We start from the raw sequence: 25,228 nt of genomic DNA on the forward strand, positions 1-25,228 counted from the left end.
CAGACACACTCACACACACAAACATACACACTCACACACACATGTCCAAGAGAAGCTGTCCTTCATGTACATCAACAGAAAATGTTCTTTCTCTTGATGGGTCTTCCAATCAGCCATTAGAGCCCAGCTCCAATGTCACCCATGATTTTGCAAGTGCTTCTTTATTGCTGCTATTGGAGCATTGAGCTACACTTTACAAGCTTCTAGAACCTAGATAGGAAAAGGGACTGAAGTGGAAAACTCATGCATCGTCAACTTCTTACCTCACCAAAAGCCCTACTGAATGCCAGACAGACCTACACACACACGAGTAGACACCCACAGACAGGCACGTAAACCCAAATACAGACACACACACCACTACGCTTTATGCTCCCTTTTCCCTGCAGCCTCCGGGACCACATCTGCCTAGGAACCATGTATGCCCACATTGCAACCAGGCCCGGTTCTAGCGGGTGGGCCAGGCCCACCCAAACATGAGCCCAGCCTGGCCCACCCAAACAGGAGCCTTGGCCCTCGCAGTGTGGGCTTGAAGGCAGGTGCGCATTGGCATTGGGCTGAAAGGGTGTCTGTGTGTGTGTGTGTGCGCCCGGGCTGAGACAGCTTCCCGGGGTGCACACACAGACAGTTTATCACAGCCGCCCCCGAGTACTTCACAGGTCTTTAAGACCATTTACATATGAACGAGGCTTTGTATATTTTAACACCCCTTCATCTCCACATGGTGAAAGGCGACAAATCCTTTCTTTGACAACGGTCACCTTTGCCTACTGTTCTGCTGCGTGGATATTTTCCTATGCAGCACAGGAGAAAATAAGTTTGTTTATTCCTATTCACCTTTCCTGACCCCTGCCGCGGCTTATCACATCGGCTGCCTGACATAACGTTTGACTAATGGAGTAGGTAAGAGAATGTGTTACTATTTTTTTTTATTTTAATAATCTGCACAGGCCCAGCACCACACATACTTCATGTGCGCTTCATTTAAACAGTTTTTATCATTATCATGGCCGATGCAGGACAACAATTAGACAATACAAAATGCCCAGATAACGCTGGTGATTAATGATCCTGCTGGAGAGCAATCATTTGTCTGTTAGTAGTTTTTAAATGCAGATGAACTGTATTTTATGTGGAAGCTCAGTGGGTTACTGCCTTTGTCACAGAGAACCTTGTGTTACTTGCAGTTCAGAAGTTACAATCCTAACATAGGACAGTAACCTGTCACCAAAGAGCTGCATACAAACATGAATGGTATAGTTAGAACTTCGCTTTTTTTGTTTTGTGATATAGTTAGAACTTCCTCAGTCTTTCATTATTCTAATATTGCTAAACTGAGTATGTTTGGACAGATATACATTTTTATCAGCAAAGCTGACCCCCGTGGAATACTTTTTAAATCCTAAGGTTGTGTTTCCCCAGACCAAACCCTTTTAAGATATCCTGCCCACCAGTATGAATGACATATGATTCTCACACCTTGTAATACTCATTGGCTAATGTGACATTCCCTGTAGACTGATTTACATACTTGTTTGATTCATTGTCTCTGTATAATCTGTGTGTGATGTAAAGTACTGACACACACTACACTGATATTAATAGCGCTATACAACAAATGAAATGCATATGAGAGAGTGGCTACGTAGAGATGAGGGCACTTGAGGAGGATGGCAGTGAGGGAATCTGAGGAGGAGGTCCACGGGGGGCTACGAAGAGATGAGGGACGGTGGTGGAGGGTGGCAGTGAGGGAATCCAAGTAGGAGGTAGTGGGAGGAGCTATGGAGCGATGAGTAAAGTAAAGTAAAGTCCACATTTGTAAAGCGCACAATCACCCGTAAGGGTCTCTAGGCGCTGGGGGGCCGTCGGGAAGATTAAGCGAGCTATTGCCCAGAGTCACATGGTGCTGGGCTGACCTGCCGCCGGAGCCGGGGATCGAACCGTGGTCCCCAGATTCCAGCGTCAGTCGCCCTGGCCGCGGCGCCACACCTCTTCCCATGAGGGGCACTGTTGGAGGGTGGCAGTGAGAGAATCCGAGGAAGAGGTCATGGGATAGAGGGGGAAGCTAGTGCGAGATGAGGGGCACTGGTGGAGGGTGGTAGTGAGGGAGTCTGAGGAGGAGGTCATGAGGGGGAGGGGCTACAGAGAGATGAGGGGCACTGGTGGAGGGTGGTAGTGAAGGAATGCGAGGAACAGGTCATGGGATGGAGGGGGAGCTAGGGAGAGATGAGGGGTACTGGTGGAGGGTGGCACTGCAGGGAATCCGAAGAGGAGGTCATAAGGGGGAGGGGCTATGGGGAGATGAGGGGCACTTGTGGCATGTGGCGTGGCAGTGAGGAATCCTAGGATGAGGTCAATAGGGGGGGCATGGAGGTATGAGGGGCACTGTTGGAGGGTGGCAGTGAGGAAATCCGAGGAAGAGGTCATGGGGTGGAGGGGGGAGCTAGGGAGAGATGAGGAGCACTGTTGGAGGGTGGTAGTGAGGAGTCTGAGGAGGAGATCATGAAGGGGAGGGGCTACAGAGAGATGAGGGGCACTGGTGGAGGGTGGCAGTGAGGGATTCCGAGGAGGAGGTCAATAGGGGGGCCATGGAGGGATGGGGGCACTGTTGGAAGGTGGTAGTAAAGGTATTTACGGAGAAAGAGGTCTGTGGTGGGGCGGCAAAAAAGACTTTCGCATCAGCGCTGAAGCCTGCCCTGTCATGGCCTTTCTGTTTTTATTTATTTAATTAGCAGGTGGGGTCATAAGGGCTACTGTGGAACATACTTTAATGTGCGTGCTAATTATATTTACTGCTATAGTCAATGTTTTAAGTTTGAAGGTGATTTTAGTAATGTTTTTACGGGGGGAAATGAAAGTTGAGCCCAATGGTGCCTGATATGGGGCTGGGCCCAAGGTCAGCTGTGAGATAAGGTGCATTGAGAGGAGTGGGTATAATCAAGCCTGTAAGGGAGTGCGTTGCAGAGTCCAGGGTCAGGTGGAAGTAGGTATGAAGAGGGATTCTCCCTGAAGGCTCCCACAGAGGAAGCCCGTGAAGTGTCACTTGCCTGATACTCCCACCTCAGAAACCTCCTCTTCCCATCAAAGGAACATTACATGGAAAAAACACTTTTGAGAGTGATAATATATGGAAAGAGATTTGGAAAAGAGTGTGTTTTACTGGGCAGTGTAAGACTAAGAAGAGATAAAGGAGGGCCCTGAAGCAGGTCTGCCTAGACATATATGCAACAAATTGAGCCCGCAGTGGCCCACCCAAATGCACCCTTGGCCCACCCAAATAAAAATTCCTGGAGCCGGGCCTAATTGCAACCCAATATTCCTGCCATGTATCTTCCATTCGTGGCTTACGGCCTCTATTCCTTCCACTCAGCCATCTTTTTCTCACCTGCCACCCTCTGATCCTGCCTTACATCCTTTATCCGGTATGTGGCCTCTGTTACTGCCATGTTTCTCTTTTTTCCTTACATGCCACCCTATATTCCTACCATTCAACCCTCTCTCCCTCACATGCCACCCTCTGTGCTGCTCTATATTCCTGCCATTGGATGTCTCTGATTTAATAAGGGATTCTCAGTTTTACTGCACCGGTCCTGTGTGCTTACACATGCATGGCTTTATCTTTTAGATCATATGTTACTGATAGGATCAACCAGCATATGCGGGCTATTGAGAAGGCCTTGCAGTTCCACTAAGTGACCTCCTCTAACCTGATCACGTGACCTCTTGATTCTTGCTTGCAGCACTCCCACCCCATTGGTCAGCCCTTTCCTACCTCTCTATTCTAAGTATGTGACCTCTTTATTAATTTCATGCCACCCACAGTTCCCGGCACATAGGCCCTTTAGTGTCAGATGAGTAGCCCCTGTGAAGTGGGAGAATCTTCTACAGGTTTCTCATCCTCAAAGCAACTTTGGAAGGGCAGAAGAACTGATTAACTGAGCCCTTCTATGCTTCTCTCCGCATGCATTGCACCACTGTACATTCAAAGTGGAATTTTAAGCTAAGTATTTTGCACTTATACAAACTTAATATTTTGGACTGGTGTCCCAGGCGATTGCTTTGGTTGTCGTTATTGGAATTTGTGTATTCTCATTATTATTTTAAATTCTGTATTCGTATTGGTTATCACCCTATTGCCACTGGTGTTTATTGCGGTGCACTTGTTTACTTTGATATTGGTATATGATTTCCTAATGGATGAAGGGCTTTTTGACTTTACATACTCTTATAAACATTTGTAAGTAATACAATGATGTTTGAATGATGCGCCCTTCTCTTTGGTTACTGAATATATATAAAAGACAGGACATTTGTTTTACTTAAATGTTGCTGGTCAATTTATTTGCAGGGTCTGACTGAATCATCCAGTCTACACCCATTGAAGAAGCTTTGAAATTAGCAGTCAAGGTCCCCATTGTTGTTGAATAGATTTGTTATGTAGCTTAGCAAGGAGGCAAATTGTTCCCTCTTTGTATGCAAATGAGAGAATGCCCCCTTAGGATTGATTGATTTGATTAATAAACCGAATGAATGGAAAACCATACCGATGGCAAACCATAAACAATTAGAACAGCCAGGTGTTCAATTGCTTTCTGAAAACTGTTTCCCTTGAATAAAATCGTGCTTCAGAAGGGATGGAATTTTAAAGTATCGAAGCCAGAAATCGAAAGGCATGTCCTCCCTGTCTGGTTATGACGATCTGGGTGTACATGCAAGACTGCAGTTGGAGGATTTCAAGGCTTCTGTGTGTGTGTAAGGTTTAATCAAGTGTCTAAGAAATATTGGACCTGTGTTGGAAAAGGAACACAAAGTGAAGCAAAGGGCCTTAAATTTAATGCGCTTTACAATGGGCAGCCGACTAAGATCGGGAAGATAGGTAGACAGAGAATAATGTCTATGAATGTGTAGTAACAGATGTGCCGTCGCATTTTGAATGATCTCTGGCTGTTTAAACAAAGTCTGTGAGGCACCCAGATAGAGAACATTGCTGCAGTCCAGGCAAGAAGCAATAATGGTCTGGACTAAGGTTTTCCAGGTGAAAGGCGGAAGAGTCCATGACATCTTCCTAAGTGTCCTAAGAAGGCCATAGCAGCAAGAGGATAGCTTCCTAATATGGGATTCACAGGATAACTTATCATCAAACCAGATCTCAAGATTCTTTACTGCTGACCTTGACCTAGGAAAGGGACCAAGAGAAACCGGCCGCCAGGCAAACAGTCCAAAATTGTGGGTTGCTACAAACCATCATTAATTCTGCCTTACCACTGTTTAGCTTGAGGCAGTTATCATCGACCAGGTTGCAATAGATAAGAGACAGTCAGAGTTATTCCTCCGATTTGGCGGTCATGATATGATCAGCTCTGTGTCATCAGCATAGGAAAAACAAAAGCGTCTGTGATGTCAGCTAAAAGGCGAACATAGACATTAACCCGTCACGTGCGTCAGACGGTCCCCAGGTGTCTGACGTCCCAGTGGGTGTGTGCAGAGGACGGCCGGGGGCCGTCCGAAACAGGCCCACTCATTAATTCCCCAGCACGCCGTGGTCAAGGGGTTAAAAAGGGCTGGGCTTAATGAGAATCCCAGCAGAACCCCATAAGCCAGCGGAACAGTGATTGAATAGAAGGACTTCTCATAGATTTGGAAACCAGTCTTTTAGGAAGGAATAAAACCATTGCAACACCATACTATGGATGCCACAGTTAAGTCAATTATTCTCTTCAAGATAATCCAGCAGGTGGTTATTGTTTTGTTTCTCCAGAATCTTAGTGGGCAGAGAAAGAAGAGATATAGGATGATAAATTTCCAAAGCCGCCGGGTCCAATGACAGGCAGGTTTGACCACAGCATGTTTTCAGGCCATAGGGACCACCGCTGTAGAGATGGAAAGATTAAGAAGACCCTCAAGACACAATATATAACAGAGGCACTCTTTTTGATGGCATCGGGAGAGCCTAATTTTACAGAGTCGACTAAAATCTCAAAGTCCACTGATTTGATAGGCCTGGATGTCAACATACTAAAACCCACAGATTTGAAAGGTATGGATTCCATATAGACTACACTATTGCAGGCTTGCACGAAGAAGGTAGTATAGTTATCAGAGATATTTTTTGAGAGAAAAACGTGGTGTGATGATTACAACGGTGTATTGAGGGAGTAGCCCCCAGAGTTTTAGCAGAGGGATCCAGCGTAGATTTCACAATGGAGAAGGCCTCTTTAGCTGAATGTGTAGCACACTCAATTTTGGCTGCACAAAACGTATCACATGATTTTTTAAAGGCTTTATGATAGACCTTAACAGCCAATTTAAACTTCTTTCTGCAGGTGGAGTGACAGTTTTTAAGCCCTTCTCTTTCCTATACTTTACACCCTTTTTTAAGAGCTAGAAGATGCGAGTTGAACCATGGAGCAGTCTATTTGATAGTGGTTCTAGAAATATCAGTTAAAGGGGCCACCTTGTTTAACGTAATCGATATCCACCTCTTAATGAAAGGATGTCCTTCTGCTGCCAAATGGCCGAGGTCTGGTTTAGTAGCAATTAAGACAGAGCAGAAGTTTGATGGAAGAAGCTTAGACCATTGTCTAATTTTCTTCAGAAGAATGGCCTTGATTGGAGCCTGATGGTCCAGAGTGATAAACATGGGTATAGCATAATAGGAGGATACTCCTGAGTAGTTGTGCGAGTTATAAGTCTCTTATAACATATAACATATAACATATATAACATATAACATAATGGTCAGTCCACACAACTTTCTACCTAGACAAATTTGAGCATACTGGGTATAAAGTATGCCCAGCCACGTGTGTGGTGGTCTTAACTAATTGTATCCATTTAATGGCTTATAAGTTCTGAATCAAATTGGCTGCCCAAGGGCACCTTGTTGCCTCAAAGTGAAGATTCAAATCACCTAGTACTGTGAAGATGAAAAATATAAGACCTTGTGCTGCCATAACCTGAGAGAAACAGCTAGCAGAAACAAGAGGTTGATAAATCAAGCCACCCGAAAGCAATAAGGTTGGTGAAATTTTAAGAACAAAATCAGCCCCTTATAGTCTGGTACTTAGTACTATAATTCAGCTATATTGCAACTTAAAATGGATTCAAAAATCTTGTCTATACCGCCTCCTCTTTTGTTGTTAAGATCTCTTTGAACAATACAATACCCTTCTGGTATTGCATGGGCAACAAGTGGCATAGAGCTGTAGTTGAACCTGGTGTCGGTTAGAAAGAACGCGTCCCGTAGGTGGTCCCCTAAAAAACTCATAATGTCTAATTTATATTTTGCCACTGAGCGGCAACTGATAGCAAAAAAAACCTACTTTTTAGTTTATAATTGGGGTTAGTCAGTATAGTTTCAGGAGGGAAAGACTAAATACAATGTACACATGAAGACACCTTCTCTGTAAGATTAATAGCATGCAGTCAATGGACAGGACAATTTACCTTGTAAGCAAGCAGATCTTAGGCTGAGTAGGAAATTAGGTTGCACTTAAGTTGGCCAAAGTACGTGTACTCTGGCACTATCCAGGCACAGACAGGCACAGATAGGGTTGCCTTGGGTGCATCAACGTCGTGTCTGCACCCTTCATTTTTATAGGCTGAGGTCGTAATTTCACAGAGATGGACAACTAGCGACAGGGCCGGACTGGCCATAGCGGACACCGGGCATTTTCCCGGTGGGCCGCTAGGGTGGGGGCCGGTTTTGGGCCACTGTAGGGCCATTTTTGTTACCGAGGGTCGGCAATATCGGCGCATCCGAAACCAGCCCTCGCAAACTGCTCGGCTGCACCCCCCTCTCATCCCAGGGGGGGCCGGCTGGGCACTTTGCCAGGGCTGGTTTCAGTTCCCAGTCCGGCCCTGACTAGAGCACAATCAAAGAAAACAGAGTCTCTAAATGTCACAGACAAAAAATGGGGGTGATAAAAGTGCTTTCTCTGCAACAAGAATGTGGACCAGGGAGTGAGTGTTAAAACAAGGAGCAAAAATACTCAAGCTTCACTAAACTGCAAATGCAGTGGCATAGCAAGAGGAGGTGGGGGTGGCGGTCTGCCCCGGGTGGCATGAGTTATGGGGGTGGCTGCAATCCCCTGCAGCATGGGGCAGCAAATGCAGGGATCGCCAGCACAAACCCTCCCCACTCTTACCTGCGACCATGGCGGGGCAGCAAGCGCAGGGACCGCCACAGGAGGCAAATGGTCTAGCTACGCAAATGTACAATATCTTTGTGCTGATTGAAGTGAAAGTCTGTTTTTTAAACGAGAAAAGTGTTGCAATTAAAATATACATCAGCTGCCAAATGAAGTTTCTCCCTTAGGGGAGGGAGTTGCATACAGGTCTGAGGTCCAATGTGCCCCTGAGGTGAAGAAAGTGGGCCAGCCCGTCCCTTGCACCCCCTGGGTAATATTTATAATACAGTCCCTGGAAGTTACTGTCAGGGAGGCAGGAAGTGAGAAAGACAAGCAAAGGATACAAAGAAAAAGAAGGAAAGTGACAGGGCTGCAAGTGGCAGGGTAGGTGCACTTGGGCACCTAGCATGCCAATTCCCTGTGGCCTCCAGTTCCTTCTTGTTTCAGCCTGACCCAGTGTCACCGCCTTCCTGTGTTTGCTCACTCATGTTTTACCCACCAACAGAAACGCTTCCCACCCCAGGGACTATTTAGTGCGTCCATGCAGTGCACACACCAAAGGCAAGCTCGTCTTGCCTGTTTGCTCAGTCTACTGTGCCCAGCACCACGACCCCTGGCCCCCCACCCTCGCAGAAACACTATTGCCAATCTCTCCACCCTAGACCCCGGACAACGCAAAAAAGCCAAAGAGAGGCTCTTAAATGAATCGCCTCTTTCCTTGCTGGAAGAATGCAAAAAGTCTGTCATCCCTCCTTCATCTCCGAACCCAAGGAAATCATCTGTGGAGTACCTCAAATATTGCCACTCAGTCCCACCCTCTTGAACACTTATATGACACTTCTGGCCAGCATTGCCAAAACCCACGGACCTAACATCATATCCTGTGCCGATGACACATAACTCATCCTCTCCCTCTCCAAAGGCACCACCAACACCATCTTCCACAGCTGCATGACATACATTGCCAACTGGATGAAGGACAACTGCCTGAAGCTCAACATGGGCAAGATAGAGGTACTGATTTTCAGAAACAAAAGTTCCCCATAGGACGCATCCTGGTGGCCCGCGGGCCGCCAGCGGACCGGCAGTCCTTTCGTGGCGGCCCGTGGACCTTGCAGCTAATGTACCCATGGCCCTCCAGAGAGGCAGAGAGAATGGAGAGAGCGAGAGTGGAGAGAGAGAAAGAGTAGGAATAGAGAGAGGAGAGAGAGAGAGAGAGTGGTATCGGAGGCAAGCAAGGGCGGCGGATTGAAGATTCACCCACTTCCGCTACTTTACGGGAGGGTCGGTGCCTGGACAATACTATTTCTGCAGAGGCACCTATCTTCCTAACGAAATGCATCAATTACCTTGACTGTTTTTTGTGGCATAGAAGGCTTTCTTTATTATACCAAGAAAGTCTTTAAACAAGCGCAACCAAACCTGCTTTCTGTTACTGTTCCCCGGGTCCATAGCTGCAAAGGTCTCAGATTGCTATGTGTGACATTTTCCTAATTTCAGTGTAATTATGAGTGACATTTCACGACTATGAGTAACACTTTCTCATGAGCAAAATCAGGCAATGAAGACAAGGGAAACGTATAGATTTCAGAAATGACACCCATTTGAGTGTAGCTGCTAATTTTTCAGATTTATTTTGTGTGGCATTTTCATAGATTCAGTGGATCTATGAGAGTCATTCAGGACTAAATGTGTGGCACTTTCTTGTGACCAAAATCATACATTGAAGTCCATGGAAATAGACAAATATCAGAAATTACACTCATTTGAGCAACAAGAAAGTCAAACTCTGCGGCAGGTGCTTTTAAAGCTAATATTTAATTTCCAAATAATTAGCACCCTCCACCCTAACCTCAGTTTCAGGTGCGGCTGACCCACAAGTAACAAATGGTTTTCTGTGAAAAAAGCAGCAACCCACTGAGCAATCCACACACAGTGCAGTTCAATACAATACAATATGATAGTAGATTTTCTTTAGACATATTAGCCCTCTGCGCTGCTTTATGGTGAGAGTGAAAACTGTCACTAGATAAAACCCCGACCTCTCTCCAGCAGGAACAATAATCACCTGACTTATCTCTGACTTAGCAAGTCTCTCTGCACTGGGAAAATAAAGGCTGATGCTTCCTACCTACTGCCACTGTCTGTCAAGCAAGGGTATTAAACACTTTGCACTAATAAATCAGCAAAACTGCTAGTTTAGAAAAACTTCCACCTTAGATAGCCCTGCATTCACAGCATAGACAGACAACCTCAGTTTACCCATTTTCATTGCGCTATCCCGTACTGGAGCCCCCCTCCCCATTCTTGTAACACAAACATTTTTAATGTCAGCAGTAATATCCGAGTCAGGTCCAAAGCGAGAGATATGTGCTTACTGTGTAACAATGTTCTTACAGTGGCCAATTCTCTGATGTATGTCATTAAAACTGGACCACATACATGCCCCTAAGTAAACATTGATGCTAAAAACATGGATTGACTTGCATACAATAAATGTTAAACATGTCAAGAGAATGCATTTCCGCGATTTAGTTCCTCTCTTATTTCACATGCTTTTTTAAAACGTGCATTCCCCAAGAGTTAGCTATTCTATGATGTTGTTGTTTATCTGTATTTTTTTCTGTGCATACTTTGAGGCTTGTGCCTTGTCAGGTGTTTATGAGGGGCTTTGATTGAGTGCTCAGGGGCTGAGGCTGAAGCCAAACAAAGTGCCTGGCAGTGGGTTGCCCTCTATCCAGAGCACACAGAACAATATTTGTGTATTCCATTTGCAACTAAAATTCTGTGGATTTGTGTGTCAAGGGGGTACACAGACGTCAAAATATTTGCAAGGCAAAAGTAAGAGAAATTTGCAGTGCATGTTGGGGGCGGTGAAGGGACAGAGATGCGAGGAAGGGCATTCGGGGAAGAGTGAAAAGAGGATGCTGAAGAGGAAAGAGAGGGGGTTGAGGATGTGCAGAGGGACAAGATATGCAGAGAAAAAGAGGATACATATCTAACATAAAGCAGACATAATTGAAGGCCAAAACTCCTTCCCCGGACCTCAATGCTATTTAATTCACAGACCCACCATTTCAGAATTTAAACATATTCAATGTTATTTATTTATAAGAAATCATTGTTGTTACTCATTTATCTCAAACAGCTAACACCCAGTGACAAAGCCAATCACACTGACAGGCTTTAGGCGTATGTCATTTGCTGTGCCATTTATCTGGATGAAATTACATCTCAGTGAGAAACCAAAATACCGGTCTGATGGCACACTATGGGAATCACAGAAATGTATTTGGCATTTTCCTTTATAGAGTGTGCCCACTTTTTCATCTCACTTAAAGACCTGTCTGCACATATTTCTATATGGCTGGTTACAGCTAGCATCTGTGGGTGCTTCTCGAAGCCTGGTTAGAGCATATGTGTCCAAAGTTAAAGCTGCATGCAGTGCAAGACACTGGGTTAGCATACATTTTAAAGGGCTAAAATTGTCATATAGAACAATTTACACATACCAGTAACTATTGAACAAATTAATGCATGAAGATATGGGGCAGTTTTGAATATGTTTAATATTTCAAGACTATACGTTCCCACTGCTTAATAAGCCTTGCTTTATTGCCACATTCATTTGCTTTAAAATGCACCATTTGCCAATCTTTTTTTCATTTCTTTCTCAGGAGAGGGACTCCCCCTGGACCCCAGGTTTGTCCATAGAACTTGTTCACATCGCTTGCTATATAAAAATCATGTCTTTACGCCTCACCACTTTCAAATTTCACCAGCCGCCACTGGTGGATAGGGGTCATGTCAAGGACATTGGAAGATAGAAATGAAACAGTAAATAAGGTACTAGAGAAGTGGTAAAGACTCAAAGAGTAAAGTAAAAATGGGAGTGAACAAACCTAAGAGAGATGAGGGCATCTGAGAGGAATAGAGTTGAAGAAAAAAGCGGCATTCGAGAGGGAGAAACTGGTTAAGAAGGAAATGAGGAAAACTGAATAATGGAGATAGGACAGATTCTGATTTGGAGAAAAAGGAAAGCTCTGAGAGTTTTTACAGATGGAAAAAGAGGAAATGCTAGAGATAGGTGGGACAAGAAGGACAGTAGCACAGTCTACCATTCCGAAACATGAGAATGATAGAGGAATTAGTTTGGATATGAGGTTTAGGTGAGAGGAAACTCTCAGAAAAGATGTGATGGAGGTAATAAGTTAAAAAATAGTGCGGCATTGCTCCCTGAGGTAGAGGTGGAGGTGAGAGGACATTTGGAGGAATGAAGATGATAGAATATGAGAAGAGTGAGGATGAGGGTAACATAGGAAAGAAGAAAATAGGAGAACCTACAAGAGATATGAAAAATAAAGGGCAGAAGAAAAGTGAGACACATAGCTGTTAGACTGGTAAACACAGAGGTGGGAGAATGAGGGACATACATGTTTAGGTGAAAAACAGATGGTGTTAGAAGGTAGTAAGAATATGAGTTGTCCAGGTGAGAGGGACAACTGAAGGAGAGTTAAATGAGAATTAAATAGGTACAGCTAGAGCTCAGAGGATGATGTAGTGATAGAGATAGAGGCGAGGGCATGATAGTGGAACTGCAAGATGGAGGTAAAGAATAAGAGGAAAACCTAGAGACTAAGCTGAGATGAAAATGATGAATAAGAATAGTGGAGGTGAGGGTAAACTGGGAGAGGTGGAAGGGTAGCTCTGGCACAGGCTGGGGCGAGTGAATGAGAAGTTGGAGGTAAGAGGTGAGTAAATGGAGATGAGATGGAAAGATGGAAGGGTATGAAAGAGAGTTGACAATTATTATGTATTTGTTCTATGGACCTAGGCATTAATAGATAGATAGATCAGCACTGGGATGTATTGGCACTGATTGAAAAACCAGGAGCTTTATTTATATTCTGGCAGATTACTGACCCACCGCAATAGGTCGGTGTCCTGCTAGGTAGGTGGTCATTTCTAAATCTGGTGGGCTGAGTAGTCTCGGCCTGGCCGACATAAAATTCTCCACCAGGCCAATTGAGAATACTCAGTCCGCTAGAAAATAAATCAGGCCCAATACTCCTGCTCCCTTCATCCTGATATGTAGCAAATATTGAAATGTAAACAAATTGAAGTTGTAGTTAAATTATTGCACCTCAGCCACCCTGCTTACCATCCATTTTTCCAGCCAGATGATTCTCTCTTCACGTGGTGTGGCCCTTTTGTTTCTGTGATACAACACCTCTGTTCTCACCACATCAGACACATTATGTTTCACCCTCAACTATGCCTGTTTGATGCTTGAACCCCGGTATGCTCAGTTCTTCTCACCTGCCTTCTTTGTCCCTAGGAGTTCCGGAGCTATGGCGGGATCCCCGTAGACTTGGCCGAAGACTTCTCAATGCACACCTGCAAAATCATCGCATCCCTGGCCTTCGGCACCACTGTGAGTTGGATTGGGTATCTGCTAGAAAAGTAGCTCATCTGAATATTGTGCTTGATGCACAGATTTGTTTTTGAACTTCATGCCATTGGTTTGTATGCCAATGGAGCTGTTAGAGGGAATGATGGAAGGTTGTGAAACGTATGATCTTTTTTCATTTTTTTCAGTTCGAGAAGCATGACCCCAAGTTCCAAGAGATACATAAGTGCATCTCAGACCTGGTCAGCCTATGGGGGTCACCATCCATCTTCGCCCTAGACTTCTTCCCACTCTTAAGGGTGAGTTTGAATTCTTTGGGAAAGCAACCAGTTGGTTGCGGTTAAATACAAATCCTTGTGTCCATTAGGTATCCTGGTTTCTGTTCATTTGTATCCTTTGTTCTTTTTTTATTATCATACCTTCTCCTCCATTGGAATTGTTCTTCTAATTAGTTAACCTTTTTGCTTCTACATTAGCTTTCCTTCATCTCCATTAGTCTTAGTTCTATTCCGTTGGTCTCCTTTCGTCTTCATTCTTTTCTGTATGCCTTTGTTCTACTCCTTGCATTTACTTTTCCTCTATTACCCTGCTGATTCCTACTTCTCGTTAGTCTTTATTAGTCTTTAAAACCCTGCATTAGTCTTTGTTCTCCTCCATTTGTTTTTGGTCTGTTCCATTGGCATGCAGCCTCTTTTGTGAAAGTTTGTTGTCTTCCGTTACTGTTCGTACTCCTCTATTAGCCTTCATTCCCCATAAGCATTTGCTATCCTTTGCTAGCCTCCCCCGCTTGCCTTTGGTCTCCTCTATTAATTTTCATTCTTCCCTGCGATCCTTCATTCCTTGTTCTTGCTGCTCCTCCACTAGCTTTCATTGGTTAATTTTCATTCATCCATTTTCATTATCCTCCATTAGTGTCATTTGCACTTCATTCTTCACAAACCTTTGTTCTAATCCTTTAATATTCTTTGTTCTCCATTAGCCTTCTTTCTGTTTCATTAGTCCTCATTTGCCTGTTAGACAGTATTTTCTTCAAAACACAGAAATCCCAGCCATTTACCAAAGTTAGGGAACAAGAGGCGATGGGTCCTCTGTGGTGAGCTGGCCTCCAATCACACATGTGAAGCATTAAAAAGTCACCCGAGTAAATGTTTATTTATTCTTCTATGAGTAATTGTCCATCTCAGGCCACCAGGTATCATGCTTCATCATGGGACTGTCTTGGTTGTGGCCCCCTTGTCACCACCAGGATCGAGGCAATGGTTCTAGACATCCTTCTCCCCCACTAGTAGTTAGTGGGTAGTGGTGAGAGTGGATGTCTTGCACAAGGGGCCCACAACGTAGACGGTTGTTATTACCCTCCTACACAGAGTGTGATTATAGGGGTTCCAGAGCCCTTCCTTCACGGGGTACAGATGAGCCACAGTTAGGGTAAGAGGTATGTGACCTGGTCTCACATCATTTTAATACGTAATGTGTGATGCACATTTGCAGTGTCACACCCACAATTTGTGCATGCCAATGTGCATGCCAAGTGTTTGTCTATCATTTTTCAGCCTTTGCTTGTAAACTGTGTGTTTTTTTGTTATGCTCTCTGTAACTAGAGACCTAGGACAGCGCAGAACCACAAAGGCCAGCCCAACTTAAAGTGGCACTAACAGAGTTGTATACCACAGTATGACCCTGTGTTCCATCCTGACGAATGCCACGGCTCTTGTGAGCCAAGAAGCAGAAATATGTTGACGGTCTAGTGGGGATTGGATATTGGTTCCCCAAGTCTCCATGCTGGTTTTTAATACCAAGTGATATCTCTTTAAAATTAAAAGGTAGTTTTGATTTATCACATTGTTTTATTTATATTCACATCATGGGTTTAATAGTTAGTAGTGCCTCCCTTACTATAAAGCGCAGGCCCGCTCTTCACCAAACCGTGTTTTTGTCCTATGATGAAGCATGACACCTAGTGGTGTGTGAAGACATCCCGTCACAATTTTGTGAGTGTCCATAGATAGGTTTGAGGTAGACAATCACTCATAGAGGAATAAACATTTACTCAGGTGACTTTCTAGTGCTTGACAGACATTCTTCTCTTCCATTAGTATTCATTCTTCATTACTGTTTTTCTCTTTGTTAGCTTTCTTTCTCTCTTAATTCTACTCCGTTAGTCTACGCACTCTTGCATAAACCTTCTGTCATCTGTGATTCTTTGTTCTCCTTTGTTAGTCTTTCTTCTCTTTAACTAGTATTTGTTCTCCAGCATGCTATTTTGGTCTTGTTAGTGTACTTTCTCCTCTGTAAACTTTCTTTCATTATAGTTAGTTAGTCTGTGTTCTCCTGTTAGTCTTTGTTCCCCATCATTTTATTTGAAAGGATCCCACTTCATGTACTCTACCTCTAACCATGGATATAACCAGAAAGCACTTGCCCACTTATTTAACTTCTAATAAGCCCACCATCAAAATGCAAAGAGGCGCACCACTGACCTTAAAGTCACTTGCTTGTTGTGAGATGCTTTGTAGATAGTCAACACCCACATGTGGAATTCCAAAAACAAGAGGCATGAACTGAAACAGATCCATGTCACACTGCCCGTTGTTCTCCATATTAAATGCCAGACCAAACCAAATCAATTTCGATATTTAGGGCCATATGTATCAAGGCCAAATGGGTTCGCAAACGCCGAAATTCGCAGAATTTCGGCATTTGCGAACTCATTTTCGAAAAATGGTATGTATGAAAGAATTTGGGTGCAAAATAGGGAATCGCAAAATTTGCCATTCCTTATTTTGCGATTGCATTTAAGGAATCGCAAATTTTGCGATTCCTTAAATGCAATGTATTAAGCAAAAAAAGAATTCAAAAATGCCCTTAAGGAATCGCAAATTACCACCAACTTCCAGTTGGTGGTAAGTTGTGATTTCCTTGAAAAATGCACATTTCAGCATTTTTCAAAGTGCCATGTGACGCACATACATGCCCTTAGGGCATGTATGTGCACCACATGTGCACCCATGCTTATTTCAGGGGTGCAACAGGGTGTCCTTTGGACACCCCTGCACCCTTGAAATTATTTTAAATTTGCTATTAGCAAATTGCGAATCGCAAATTGAGGAAACATTCCCATTCCTTCCTATGGGCCTCCTGGCCCAAAGAAATGAATGGGAAAGTATTCCTTAATTGCGAATTCGCAATTTGCGAATTCGCAATTAAGAAATATCAAGAAATCGCTAAAAAATTGCGTTTTTCTTGATACATACCATTTCGCGATTCTGAAATAGCGATTTCTTAAAAATCGCTATTACAGAATCGCAAATTGGTTCCTTGATACATATGGCCCTTAATGCTTAAATCTGAGCTTACTTAAGTCACCTGCACCAGTGTCTTTTTGCATATTTAAAACATGTCAGAAATGCTTCCTGCTTATTGAAAGAGGTGATAAGATTTCCAGCCATAGATGCACTTTATACCTATTTGTTTGGTGCTTTAAAAGCTCATTCTTGCACATTTTTGTATTTGTTGCACATGACCAGTCCCTGGGGAGGGTGTTTGTAGATTTCTCTTCAGATCTTCTGCCTCTTTATACCAAGGGGGGGAGGGGGTAGCCGGAGCTGCCTGTCAGGAGGGAACAGCATACAGGAATTAGTACATTTCTAGAAGCTTCACTGCCCACTAATGAGTTATGCCTATAACCTTGGTCTCCCAAAGACCCCGACTCGCAAGGAGTATTGGAAACAAGAAGATGGAACGGGTTGGCTGTTGACCACTGTCAATGGAGAAACAGTGGAAGATCCCTGTTCCTGGCTCTCTTAGTTTGCATAGGGCTCTCTTCTGAGAACATGTGGCGCCAAAGCTTGAAGATATAAATAATTAGTGGACTTGCTTCAAGTCTGTGGGCTAGCCTAGCTGAGCTAGCTCCTAAAAGAGTGGACTTTTCACCAGGCTTCCCGCTAGGCATGTGGCCCACCGGGTAGAGGGTGGAGAGATACTGGTGCAAAATCAAATGTAAATGTAAATGTAAATGTAGCCGTACTTGTAAAGCGCACTGATACTCCTGAGTGTCCTGGCGCTGTACTCATACCGCTAGGGAACCCTTCCTGGTTTTTCCCCATGAAATGTCCACTCCTGGGCGTCCCCAGGGTGTAACCAGGCATCCCTAGCGCTGTAGGGGGCCGTTGTGGAGACTAAGCAAGCTATTGCCCAGAGTTGCAGCGTGGGACCCATGTTCAGAGTAGGCACCGAGGCGAGAAATCAGGTCCGAGGAATTATGAGCCCAAGATCCGCCGAGACAGCCAAGGCAGGAATGGAACCCTGGTCCAAGGCCAGACCTCTGCATCAGGGTCTGCCACTCTAACCATTGAGCCACACTTCTCCAAATGAGTTGATGTCCACCAGAAAGCTGAAAAGAGTCGGTAGACTTGGAGACACATTCACACCTTCTGCAAGTACAGAAAATGTGCACAACAAAGGAGCCAGCAGCTGCCTTACCAGGATAAGGGCAAGGACCCTATAGGTCCATTCATAGAAAGCAGTGTGCACTAGCCAAGAATTTAACTCATTCTATCCTGCCCTCCCTGCCCGTGTGACCAGTCAAAAACAATTATACTAGTTCCTACTGGGCACAGTGTAGCATTTGAAACACAACAGCTCTCCTGCTGTATCAGAGAGCCAGGCAAGCCTATTGTTAGGGATAGATGGCCATAGCAATTAAAATGGGGATACAGAGAAGATCCTTGTTGGGTTAGGAACGTTTCATACTCAAGGATCATCATTACTCCCGCACTGTAGGTGTTAACCACAGAGAGCCAACAGTCCAGGGTCCAACCCGATGCTACAAGGGTTAGGGCTGACCACAACCTAAACATAGAAATTGAAGTCCAGCTTGGACGGCCCAATCCCATAATTGAACCTTTGAGTTCTGGGACTGTTGGCACAGGGTACGTCTGGTTACTAAACCTCTGCATACCCTTGCTGAGTCAAAGAAGATCCAAAATTAGGATTGAGCACACTTTTTTGGCACTTGGTCCAAAACTGTTGGAAGTCCCCTGGTCAAAACCACACTGTTCAGATGCTGGGGATAGTCAAGGCAACATGTATCTCTTTAAAAGTGTGTTCACCAAGCAGAGCACCTACTTCTGACTCACTCCATGCAAGGGTGCTATTGTCCATCCCTGGTAAAACCTCACTAGAGGACTGCATGTAGGCCTGTGGCATCCTCAAGGTCACTGAGGATAGCAGAGATTGCTTGGTGTGGGCTTCAAGTACACCATCTTCTAGCAGGCAGGGTGGCAGAAGCAACAGCAGATCCTTATGGTTGGTAACTGCTAAGGGAAGACAAACAGCTTGTCACCCTGGACATCCATGATATACTGCAAGTCTTCATAGTGCATTGTAGGTTAAATAGGGATACAAGTTCGAAGGCTTATTCCCACACTTTTCCCAAACAGGCACCCCAAGCTGGATGTTTGGTTGGATCTCACAGACAGAGGTGAAAGAAAAACAAGGCAATATTTACAGGTATTGGTGTATGTGGTCTTAGTGTATCTGCTGCCCACACGCCCACAAACTGTGGTCCCTTTACATGGTCCTGTGGTTCCTGGGGCTCAGAGGACACCACAGAAGACCACAGCTGCAGGCTGTGAGTTTTACTCACCTGGTGCTGCCTTCGCTCATGCTCCTGGACTCCTAGCCGCTGCTCCTTGCTCCGCCAGCTTCCAAAAGGGCAATCACCTGTCTGCGGTTTTGAAGCTGCCCTTTAAAGCTGCTCTGTAACTTGTACACTTCAGGTTTTTCTTTTCCATCATGGCTTTTTTTTCTTGGTTTTCCTGATTTTCAAAATCCTTTGTGTTTCCTGTCATGTGATGTTTTGATATCATGTCTTTTTCCTGTTCCTTTTCTATATAAAGGCTTCAGTCTGGTCAATCCTTTTCATTCCAGAATACACATCCCGCGGCAGAAGTGATATACTGAATAGGGGAAACATACTAAGGCTCATGCACTCACTAACAAATTTATAAAACATCAGTTCATCTGATCTCTTGGAAATAGAGTTCCAGTCAAACACCGAACCTCATCGCCCAGACATTACAAAAGCAACTTGGCACTCACTTGAGACAGCACATAAAATCATGGAAGAAATAGCGACGTTTCAGCAATGGGGGATAGAGCTGAGACTCGAAGAAAGACCTCCCTATCCTACTCCTTTTCTTCCTCTAGCCAGACCTCCAGTACAAAAAAGTACTATCTCAATACTAAAAGGAGCGAGAAGCAGCTCGCCCGGGCCGTGCCCCCGAGACTTAAATAACCCCAACTCTGAACAACATCAAAAGCTTAGCAGCTGTTCGTTACGAAAAACTGCTCACAATTGGAACTCAATTCAACGCACATTCGCAAGTTCAACTGTCAACAATTGACAGAAAGGGAAAGAACTCACCAATCAATCAGAAGGATATTTGGACATTAGAATTTGCTCCTGGAACATCAACGGTTTGGCGAGCAAAAGAAATGATCCCGAATTTCTAGAATACCTGACTACATTTGACCTTATCCTGCTCCAAGAGACTTGGGAAGAAAAAGCATTTGAGCTCCAAGGGTTCACGTCCTGCTGTATTCCGGCAAATAAAAACTCAACCTTTGGCCGAAGATCCGGCGGACTGATGCTTTTTGCATCAATATCGACAATAGGCGAAATTGAGGCAATGGACCTGCATATTCCTCCCCCAAGCGTCATTCAGGTGGCAAAGATCCCACTTCGGTTAAAGAAGCAGCCCCAAGCTGTAACTATAATTAATACATACATTCATCCCAAAGACAAATAAAAAGGTGCAAAAGACCTAGCCAAACTGGTGAAAAAAATAATGGAAGAAAGCGTGTCTGATTCATTCATCTTGACAGGCGACTTCAATATGCTTCTCATTAATAAAGAGCAACTTAGCGACCTTACCCAAGACCTGAACGTAGCATGGGGCGTGCCGACACAAGGCCATATAAAAAACAAGAATCCAACGAAGCACTCAAAAATCCTACTTCGACATCTGGAACAACTTAACTTAAGGGCCCTGAACGGCCGCTACCCTGACGATGATCCACCAGTTGCCACCTTTCACGCGAATAAACAATCCTCCCATCTTGACTACATGTTCACATCTCTAAACATGCTTTGTCAGGTAAAGTCCTTTAGCATAGGTACGAGCGACCTCAGTGATCACCTGCCACAAGAGGCCATAATAAAAACTACTTCCCACCTGGAAACCAAAACCTTTATAGGCTTCGACACAGATATTGTCCCAAATTTAAGGCGGCTTCGCTGTAACGCCAGGAAGATTGATTCAATTAGCTCTATGGCGAAAAACCTCTTCTCCCAAGCTACCAGCTATGTATCCAAGGCACCGGATGTCTGGGACATCTTCATCAAAACCATTAGGGAGAAAATGGTAAAAAAAGGTTCCCAGCAATTCACGTCATCAACAGACGCCCCTTCGTGGGAATCACTCATGTCCAGAAACAAAACTACAAAAAAGATTAGTAAACCAATTACTGAGACAGTTGCGAAAGGATCCAACAAATTATAGCTTGCAAACTGCCCTACGGGAAGCTAAAACAAAGCTGAAACAGACAAAATGGGGCAACCAGAAGCGAAGTAACGAAGAACTATGGGTGAAGCTAGTTTACGAGGGGAACCAGAAGAACAGCTCCAGATTCTGGCAAATGGTTAAAAGAATACAGAATCCTGACCTCCCTGGTCAAAACTCGCACATAACTGAAGAAGTATGGTCGAAATACCTACTGAGGCACTTCAGTAACGATGGGACTATAGACGAGGCTGTTACAAATAAACCTTGCTTTAAAACCACAAAGCACAACAAAGAAGTAAACCTCAACCACTACACTCCCACAAATCCCCTTGAAACGGGGGAGTACATCGCCATGAATACACCAAAAATCGAAAAATCAAAAACGGAAAAAAACTCAACAAAGGCATTTGAGTCAGGGCCAAAGACAATTCTCCCATCAGACATCCAACGACAAATATCAAGGGGGAGACCAACCGGAGCTCCTGGGCCGAACGGCCTAACACCTATCCTCTACAAATCAGATGTCGAATTTTGGAGCGCATCTTTAGCACCAGTGTTCAATAGTATCAGACTCTCACAGACCCTTCCTGAGTCCTGGCACGGTTCAATTATCAGCCCGATACATAAACAAGGTAGCAAGAGGCTTCCAAACAACTATCGCCTTATTGCTCTCCTAGATGTGGAGGCAAAATACTTTGCTGGCCTTATCTTGGAGGAGCTAACATCATGGGCAACTGAATATTCCAAGATGGCAATCAACCAAACGGGTTTCTGCAAAGGCCAGGGGACCACAACTAATCTCATGGCACTATCACTGCTGATGGAAGCAGCAAAAGAAACTAAGTCATCCTTATTCTTTTCATTTATTGACTATACTGCTGCATTCGACCACGTGGACCGAAACAAACTTTGGCTAAAACTGGACAATTTGGGAATACCTAAATACCTATTAGACGTCCTAATACTGCTTCACTCAAACACCTGGATCAAAATCAAACTTGGGGCTGGAACACACCTCCTTTCAAAACCCATAAGGACAACAAAAGGATTAAAACAGGGATGCCTACTTGCACCGATCCTATTCAATCTTTTTCTAGCCGATCTACCTGGGCAACTAGACAAATGCTCCAATCATGCACCGAAATTAGGGAAAATTACCCTCTCAAACCTGTTATATGCGGATGATCTGCTGTTGATAAGTCGGACTCCAATGGGCCTCCAACACCTTTTGAACACAACCCATGCTTTTTCAGTAAAGAATGCACTACAAATAAACTTCAATAAATCAAAGGTGATGGCTGTGAATTACAGGAAAAAAAAGAATCCTTGCTGGCACTTGAATGGCGAAAAGCTCGACCAGGTCACCACATATAAGTACCTGGGAGTAATCCTGGACTCAAATAATACCTCTAGGGCGCAGTTCAAGTCCTTGCGAGGGAAGGCTACAATGACCTATTTGGCACTAAAATAATTGAAGGTCAAACTACCTGACCATACACTTAAACCTCTTCTTGAAATATTGCGTGCCAAATTAAAACCGACTCTCACTTACGGGAGTGAATCACACCACGGTAAGGACGCGGCGTTGCTGGACACACTCATAGCCAACTCATACAGGGCTATCTTTAATCTTCCCAAATACGTCTCCCCGGCTCAGATTCGACTAGAATTCGGTATCCTGAAACAAACCCTAGAGAGGCGGAGTGTGTATGCAACAAACTGGCATAAGATTGGCAATGTGCATGCTGGATCTTTATGTGCAAATGTATGGGAAGAATTACTTCGGCACCGCAACTTCGCGCCGAGAGCCTACTTACACGAATCACTCAAAGTTCTAGGCCTGACTGACACCTGGGAAACATCAATAGATCTCTTGTCTTTTAACATAGTAGCCAAAAAATCGGCTAGTATCATTGCAGCGATAGAAGACAAGAAGGACCGAGCAAATAGAGCATATGGATGGCTAACGGTGGGTGACTATGAAAAACTGCGGCCACAAGCGTACTTCAGAATCGGCATGAAAATAAATGTTAAAGAAAAATTCTTAAAATTACGCCTCGGGGTAATTCCCATACTTCCACATCTTCGACCTTGGGAGAGAAACAACCCTTCACAACAGTGTTGCATGTGCAAAACCGGCAAGGAGGACATAGTTCAGGTGATTTGCATCTGCCCTAGCGTAAAGGACTTGAGGTACAATCTCTTACGTCCTTTCTTCAACCTACATGCCGTTCGGACCTGTAGACAGGCAGTCAAACTGTGCTTCTCTACTACCGACATTAAGTTGAACTGTCAAGTTGTGAAGTTCTTTGACCTAATAAGAAAGAGACTTAACCATGCTAAATGAACTTTTTAAATCCCTCGAGGGTAATCATAAAACTGTTAACAATACTGTAATTTTATGCATCCTAATTTTGTTATGTTTAAGTAACAACAATTACTGGACGTTTTACAATTTTGTAAAGATTTTAATTAATCATATACAAATAAAAATATTTACTAATTTACTGGTTGGAGGGTGTGCCACAAATGTGTTTCCCTTTGCTTCTTTCCGTGCTTCCTGCACTTGCTGATCCCTATCTTGAACAATTCGACTATTGGATTTTAGATTCCTGGTCTTCTTTAATCCTTTGAAGACTTCGTCGAGCAAGAAGGTTTCTTATGCCTTTGGCTTTGTCTCCCCTGACAAGGTGGCAAAAAGTGGCAGCTTCTCTAGGGCACTTGCATACCACATATTCTAGTGTGTAATGACATTTTGGCTTCCAAGAACAGTCACTCTTACATTGGACAGTGGAAGACCTGGGGGAAGGCATCCAACACCTACATACAGTCTCGTTCCAAACTGTTCATTCATACACAAGAGACACTGCACATATAATGGAGTTGGACGGGAGGGCTCCAGTTAGGGTGAACTATCTTGATTTTACTGGCGGATGGTTGATTTCATCTCTGAAGTACATCTACTGAGTATCCCAAAAATGTGGATACTTGCTAGCAAACAGTAGTCTTTATGTATGCATTTGGCAGGTTGATACTCCTTCAAGGACAATTGCAAAAGGGATCACCTAAGGGTTCTACTTGGTGACTACAGTAATTGGTGTCCATCTGTGACAACTTATACAAATATTTGGAAACTTGTTTCCATACAGTTCACTCATTCTAGGTTAGACATGGCATGGGGACTTGTTACTACCTGAGGAATCCAGTTTATTTAACTAATTGAACTTTTTCAATCTCCATCTTCATTAAAATGTGTGCCTTTTGTATTTATTTGTATGGTTAGACTGGGGCCTTAATTGAGATGGCCTACCACTCCAGCTCAGGGTCATGTCCTTCAATGACCATCCCGTATTTTAGTGACTTGTGATGGCAACCACTTTACTCTTGTTTTAGCTTGTCTAAGTTCTGGGCAACACCCTCTAGAAGACACTTTGTTTTACATGAATAAAAATCTGAGTTGCATGAGCAGGTATCTGCAGAGAAGGGTCATAGATTCTGAAGGAAATAGCCACATGGCTGAAACAAATTCTAGGGCGAGGCAGTGGTCTTCAGCAATCCAAAGAAAGAAGACAACTATCTAAGAAAATATCTCAGGTGGAACAAGCACACAACAACAATGCAAGAAGACAGAGCTGGAGAGTTTTGACTTGATTAGAGTGGTAGCCTACGGATCACGAAAAGGGACAGAATGAGAACATTGTGGAGAAAGATACATTGAAAAAACTGTAACTGTGTTACCAGTTAATAAACTGTAAGTCTTACAAAGCAAAACATAACAGGAAGCAAGAAGTATGGTGAGTCACATATATTGTGCACCCCTCTTGGACAAGTTTCATTCAATAAACTATATTGGATAGAATGTTATATTGGAAAGGTTTTAATTGTAGGACAGGGCCAGGAATGAAGCACAACTAATTTTTTTTTAGGCAGAATACCGGAAACAAAAATGTTGTGGGACAAAATATTGTGTCAAGAATATCAAGGACAAAATATCATGAAAGTGAGTTTCTAAAGGTAAGCAATGTTTTATTATAAATAACTCCACATATATGTACCTTGACAATATATATATATACATATATATATATTGTATCACAAAGAACCCGAAAGCTTGAGGTCGC

General features: G+C 43.9%; 1 protein-coding gene across 1 annotated transcript in view; it reads left to right on the forward strand.

Moving 5' to 3' along the window:
- CYP21A2 (cytochrome P450 family 21 subfamily A member 2) overlaps nt 1-25,228 on the forward strand; it is an 82,686-nt gene that overhangs the window by 26,809 nt on the left and 30,649 nt on the right. The window contains exons 4-5 of the mRNA XM_078641483.1: nt 13,468-13,563; nt 13,728-13,838. Of these exons, the coding sequence (XP_078497609.1) occupies nt 13,468-13,563; nt 13,728-13,838 (207 nt within the window). The remainder of the gene's footprint in view (nt 1-13,467; nt 13,564-13,727; nt 13,839-25,228) is intronic.

The sequence above is a fragment of the Lissotriton helveticus genome, chromosome 5_1, assembly GCF_964261635.1.
Source record: "Lissotriton helveticus chromosome 5_1, aLisHel1.1, whole genome shotgun sequence".
NCBI lineage: Eukaryota > Metazoa > Chordata > Amphibia > Caudata > Salamandridae > Lissotriton > Lissotriton helveticus.